At 32.5% G+C, this 6,931-nt stretch overlaps 1 protein-coding gene across 2 annotated transcripts in view; it reads right to left on the bottom strand.

The window, feature by feature from the left end:
* Positions 1-1,113: 1,113 nt before the first annotated feature.
* The window catches only part of SPOCK3 (SPARC (osteonectin), cwcv and kazal like domains proteoglycan 3), a 495,328-nt gene continuing 489,510 nt past the window's right edge, over positions 1,114-6,931 (bottom strand). For both annotated transcript variants that reach the window (XM_086703919.1, XM_025921544.2), the window contains exons 10-11: positions 6,044-6,181; positions 1,114-2,819 (exon numbers count right to left, since the gene is read on the bottom strand). In XM_086703919.1, coding sequence (XP_086560045.1) covers positions 2,650-2,819; positions 6,044-6,181 — 308 coding nt within the window. In that variant the 3' untranslated portion in view covers positions 1,114-2,649. The remainder of the gene's footprint in view (positions 2,820-6,043; positions 6,182-6,931) is intronic.

The following is a 6,931-nucleotide window of genomic DNA, read 5'->3' as shown; positions in this document are numbered from 1 at the left end:
GTGATTCTGACTCTCTTGTAATTTTTAACTTGCACATTCTGACTCTCTTGTAATTTTTAACTTGCCTATAATATACAAAACCACAAAATGTTAAGGTAATTTGATTCTCTTTAACAAAAAATGCTTCCTTAAAATTTTGATTTTTTATCAAAGACTCTTCTTAAGTTTTTAAAATACATCATTTTTAATCCAAATGAAGTCTAGGAAATAGCTTGGTTGATTTTTTTCTAATTCTCAATGCAATTACATTATGTTATAGGCTAGGAATAAATGTATTGCCTATTTTCCACAGTAGAATATTAATTTCATGATTATTTTGTTCACCAGTGAATTTATAGTGCCTAAAATTGTGCCTGGATTAGAGTAAATGCTGAATATTGGTATTTTGGGGGTAAATATATAAGTATAGTTGTATTGAGTTAAAAGATACGAGATGAATTAAGTGATGATCAAGAGACCTAATATACACCACAAATAGAATATTTATGCACAGATATACAAATAGATATTGTATACAAACATATACATTACATAAGTTTAATAATGTAAATATTTTCAATTTTATATTTGCTATTGAATTGGTTGCTTTCCTGGGAGCCTGAAAGATAACATTTCTTTAAAAAAATAGCTTAATTTCAAGGCCGCTATATTTGTTACTTTAAGTCCATTTATTAAACCTCTACTTAGAATTTGTGGGATCTTTTTTGTCTTCTTATAACTATCCATAACTTATCTTTTATAATTCCTATACATGTATCAAATAGATAAAATTAATCTATCACTCTTCAAAATTGCTGTTGCTATAGAAATTTAGCTCAGTATTTTAAATATGCTATCACAAAAATGGGTTTAAAAATAACACCATCAACAAAAACAATGATCTACTTTGGAATTCTCTGACAAATGAAATAAATAAAACAAATCAGCAAATAAAAATAATTGTTAATGTATGCAGGTAAAGAATATCCAAAATGCCAAGGATTCTGATTTTGAAATTCAAAATTTTCAAAAAACTTTCCTAGCTAGTTTGTGATGTGTTCATTTTTAAAAAATCAATGAAAATATTAAGAATCAGTCGTGCTATCTATAACCCAGAAAATCATTCAGAAACGGTTTATTTTGGTTACAAGATTCTTTATTTTGCAAACTATACATAAACAGTAAAAAAGAAAATGCATTGTACTTTAAATATTACATAAAATCAACATTAAAGTTTCTTTTTTAGTGTGTATAAATCAAATGGAAATAATTCACCAATTTTACCTTCGATGAATTGTATATTGGGAGAAAAGTTGACCCACTGCTTAAATTATGATACCAATGCATAAAATTCAATAGGTTTTTCCATTTGTATTATGGGCACAAAACCATAGGTCTGATATACTTAAAAGTGATGGTTTGCCAAAATGTCTACACAATTAATTAACATGCTAACTTAAATACAGCAATTAAAGTAATTTTTGTTACAGTTAAATCTTAAATGCTACTCTACACAATAATCATAAACAAGTCCACATGGCAATTATGTAACAATAGAAAAAAAGAAAGAAACATTTTCCATTTTCTTCATTCCAGCAGCAGTACCTTTACTGGTATTAATTTGTTAATTAGGTGTGCTTATATATTGCCTAATATCCTATATTGGTATGCATGCTAAAACCTTTCTATTTCTATTTTGCAAGGCACCATACAATACGGTCTCTAAGTTGCGACACTAGTAATAAAAATGGCATAATTCTAGGATTAAATGCAAAATTTTATCTGAATAAGAAATAAAATAAGAATTAAGACTTTTAAATTTGACATTGAGGCAAATGACAAACCTTTTGTGAAAATGTAGTTTAAATTAATCTTTCCTTTTGTCTTCCTACTTTAAATTCTGCACCCTAAATCGCTGGTCAGAAAGATAAAGAAATCGAGAAAGGTAAAGAAATCATGCTGTTTTAGAATATAAAAAAATTCTACATGAGAATGCTATCCAACTTAAAATAAAAATTAGAAAGGACAACGAAGTTTTTAACTTTCAGAATCCATGGTTTTCCGTACTTGCCATTTTGTAAAATATCCTAGCATATCCAGAATAATTTCATCATTGAAAACATCACTATTAATGAAAACACAATGGAGGACTCTACACTTGTTACCGTTTTTCTTACCCGTCGGTATCCCCTCACTCACTGTAAATCTAGGAAGATGCTACCTTGGAATAGCAATTAAGGTCATGCTTAGTTTTATAAAATACTTGGGACCCAGGCCACTAATAAGTTATTGTAAATTTAACTTAGAATATCTCTCAGAAAAATAACATATACAACCTCAAGTCCTGGTTGTTGTTTTGCTTGTGGGAGATTGACATAGTTGGTTCTTATGAAAATTTGTTTATATCAGTAGCTCTTCCTAATGTTTTTTTCCCCTCTGGCTAGACTCCATATGCATTTTCTTTTTCTCTAAGGCATATAAAAACTCAAGATAAATGATTCTTATTTAAACATAAAGTCCTATGACATTAGCTGCAATATTTGAAATAATTATACAAAATATATGTGAGTTTTAGAATCCTTTTGTTTTAGGGCAAGAAGATAATTCTCAATAGGTTATCACTTTGTAAATAATAGAAATGTAGAATTTATAGGTCTCAGCTCTCGTTAATCAGATGTACCCATCATGGTCATCACCATCATCATCGTCATCCCCTTCGTCTTCATCATCATCTTCAATTTCATCTTCATCATTCATAATATCGTCTTCATCATCTTCATCGTCAGTCCATTCATGGAAATCTCCACTTGCAAAATCTCCAGAGATCTCAAAATCAATAGCTTAGGGGAAAAAGTAAACATTATTATTAATGTCATTTGATTGAGTAATGGGATAATTTCCTGAGATACATAAAGTTCTGATGAAAATTAAGCAAATTAGTACAATTTTACTTTGGCCTTTAACTTATTTAACAAAGGTAAGGAAAAATCCACGCTCTATCATTTGTTGAAATTTGTGTCCTAAAAAGCTGAATCAGTAAGGAGATCTGATATGCAAGGTTTCCAGTTCAGTAATATTGGTCTCAGCCCAGTTTTTATAGAGGCTCATGTCAAACTTTGAATTTTACAAAGAATTTTAAATTTCTCCAATTAGTGTGGTAGGCAAAATAATTGCTCCTTTAAGGCCTTCACCTCCTAATCGCTAAAACCTGTGAATGTGACTTTAAATGGTAAAAAAAAGCGACTTTGCAGATCTGATTAAGTTAAGGACCTGGAGATGGGGAGATTATCCTGGATTATTCAGATAGGCTCAGATGATCGCCCGCATCCTTAAAATCAAAGAACCTTTCCATATTGAGTCGGAGGGAGTTGTGACTAGGGAGAACAGTAAGAGAGATGCAACGTTGCTAGCTTTGAACTCGGAGGAAAGGGTCCATGAGCTAAAAAATATGAGCAGACTACAGAAGGTGAAAAAGGCAAGGAAACAGATTGTCCCCTAGATCCTCTAGAAGGTATGCAGCACTGATGACCCTCAGATGTTTAGTTCAAGAAGGCCCATGTTGGACTTTGGACACACAAAACTGTTAAGATAATACATTTGTGTAGTTTAAGCCACTAAATTTATGGAAATGTGTGGGGGCACCTGGGTGGCTCAGTTGGTTAAGCGTACTACTTCAGCTTAGGTCATGAGCTCATGGTCATGGGTGTGAGCCCTACATCGGGCTCCATGCTGACAGCTTGGATCCTGGAGCCTGCATCAGATTCTGTCTTCCTCTGTCTCTGACCCTCCCCCGCTCATGCTCTGTCTCTCTTTGTCTCTCAAAATAAATAAATGTTAAAAAAAAATAAATTCATGGAAATTTGTTACAATGGCAACAGAAAACTAACATAAGTAGTCAGTACTTTAAAAAATATTTGGATTTATTCATTACTATTTATAGAGGCCAAATTGTACATATATCTCATAATGTTTATTTTTCAACCCTATGTTAGTGTGCATTTATTTTCTACCTTTTTAAATATTTTAGTCTTAAAATTTTGAGGTAGCTAATTAAAACAAATCTTATTAATGTAATCCATTGTTTATAAATTGATTTTATAATACAACACATTAAAATTCATATCTTATGTGAAGATAATGTTATTTCTATCCTCCTACACAATGTCTCTTGTTAATAATTTCAAGATGCTAAGAAAACTCAGAAGTCATGTTCTCAAAACAGTTTCTTTGTTCACTCATTGAATTCATCCCCATATAATTTTTATTTTCATCACTGATAATTGGCATCACTGATAATTGGTGTAATTAATAATTCAGCCATTTTAAACTACATATTACAAAGATATGCTCTTTACACGTTAAAGGTATGTTAGGCATCTACTTAATACTACTTTATCTCACTTAATTCTAATAATGGTGGCTAGAAAACTAAAACCAAGCTATTAAAAATATTATGGGATAAATACATGCAGAAGAGGCACTTAAGCACAGATGTCATTACCTTTACATAGTTTACCATTTATATTTTTTAAATGATCACGGTCTATCAGTTTAAAAATTGCATAAAGTAGCAGCATTATCAACAATAGCCAAGTTATGGGAAGAGCTCAAATGTCCACTGACTGACAAATGGATAAAGAAGCGGCATGTATATGTATATGTATATGTATATGTATATGTATATGTATGTGCATATATATGTATGTGTATGTACATACAATGGAATATTACTCAGCTACCAAAAAGAATGAAATCTTGCCATTTGCAGTGTTGTGGATTGAACCAGAATGTATTATGCAAAGCAAAATAAACCCGTCAGAGAAGGACAAGTACCATATGATTTCACTCATATATGGCATTTAAGAATCAAAACAGAGGAACATAGGGGAAGGGAAAGAAAGATAAAATAAGATAAAAACAGAGAGGGAGGCAATCCATAAGAAACTCTTAGCTAGAGAGAACAAACAGGGTTGTTGGAGGGGAGGTGGATGAGAGAGATGGGCTAAATGGGTGATGGGCATTAGGGAGTGCAGTTGTTGGGAAGAATGTTACATGTAAGTGATGAATCACTAAATTCTACTCCTGAAACTAAAGTAATTTGAATTTAAATAAATCTGGAAAGAAAATACATAAATACCACTTAAAAGAGACAACTAGACATTATCTAAAATACAAGATTGACCAAGTACTTTATTTTCATTTTTGGCCATGCATATTGAGACACAATCCATTAATTCCTAGTATATATGTGTGCATGAACATGGGAGTGTGCATGTTGTGTTTGTGTATGTGTGTGTGTGTGTGTATAGCTAAATGAGTTTTGTAATGAAAACTCATCATACAAACAAAAATACTCATTTGAAACTTGCATTCTAAAAAAAAATTTATGAAGCAAAAAGATACCACATTTAAAACTTTAAAATACATGTGCATGATGTGCAACTTTAATATTATTTTTAGATTTACACATAAAAAAGTCACCTCCATGAAAAGAATTAGAATATTAATTATATATATAATTATATATATTAATTATAATTACCTTTCAAACATTTAAACTATATTTTTCCTACCCAAATATAAGGATATATGCTCATATAGCTGCAATTTGTGGACCTTTCCTTCAAAAACGTTAGCTTTTCTTTTGTGAATGAGCCCACATACTCCCTAGGTCAATTTCTCCAAAGGTATGCAGACAAAAGGGTTCCATATGGGGACAAGGCACACACTGGAGTTAGCAAACTTGGAATAGAGTGGATGACAAGAATAGGCTGTACTTGAGAGGAAAACAGGAGGTATTTAACATTTCTGTATATGAAGCAGTAAAAGGAACTCACCTTTTAATTCTTCTCCCTTCAAATACTTAAGTAATGCATTCTATTTATTATTTACACAAGGTTTTCATATGCTAGGAGTGACCCTTTTTGTCACCCCTCCCTCCCCAATATATTCTACATTTTTTGCATAGAGTATGTCCTCCTTAAATGCTTGGGCAAATTAATGAGATTCTTAAGAACTCATCTTGTGCTTGAGAAATTATTAAATAAGTAATCCTTATTCTTACCACAATCTGCAACACCATTTGTTCTGGATCCCATTACTTCATTTCCGTATCTGTCAACACACCAGCACTGTCCAACACTGCCATGGCACTGTGCTGGCTTGTAGTAACCATCTTCATCACAGAGGGGGATGTACTGTCCTGTGAAACACACACACACACACACACACACACACACACACACACACGCACAATTATAAATAAGTTGTGTTTCTATTTGATGGTCAGCACCTATGCATTAATTCACTCAAGATATACACACATGGAATTCCCCCTCCAGGCTGTGAACTAGTGATATATGTGGAACAAAACAGGTAAGGTTACTGCTGTCATGGGGCAGGCTATTTACATAAGGAACTACTTTATGTTTCTTTTGTTAAGCAAATTTATTATTATTCCTTCTCATTCTGCAAAGGGTACTCTGTTCTCAGAGGTGTAACACAGAATTAGAACCTGGGTAATGCCGTGTGTATTACATCATCCAGACCACTTAGAATGGCACACCAGACCCCCTACCATCATCACTGCCTACTTTCTATTTTCTTTCCCCCAAATTTTCCTTCATATATTCCAAGCTTTTTCCACATCAAACTGTTTTGCCCAAATTCACTACTGCTTCATCTCTGTATTTATCTGTTTCTCATCTGGAATCCCTCCCTCCTTCCTTCCCTCCCTCTTACATTTTAATACTTGACTTAAATGTGACCCCTAATATGCACCCCTCTCTTAAACTGGAAGATTTCTCATATGCTTCTTATAACGTGGTGTGTGTGTGTGTGTGTGTGTGTGTGTGTGTGTGTGTGGTTTATTATTACGTGCTTTCACCACTATAATGTGATATCCTCTCTATTGAGAATTTTGCATTCTCTTTGTTTTGAGTATTATATTAAC

This window comes from Puma concolor, chromosome B1 (assembly GCF_028749965.1).
Source record: "Puma concolor isolate L17-30 chromosome B1, mPumCon1.1.hap2, whole genome shotgun sequence".
NCBI lineage: Eukaryota > Metazoa > Chordata > Mammalia > Carnivora > Felidae > Puma > Puma concolor.
This window is presented reverse-complemented; position numbering and strand designations above follow the sequence as displayed.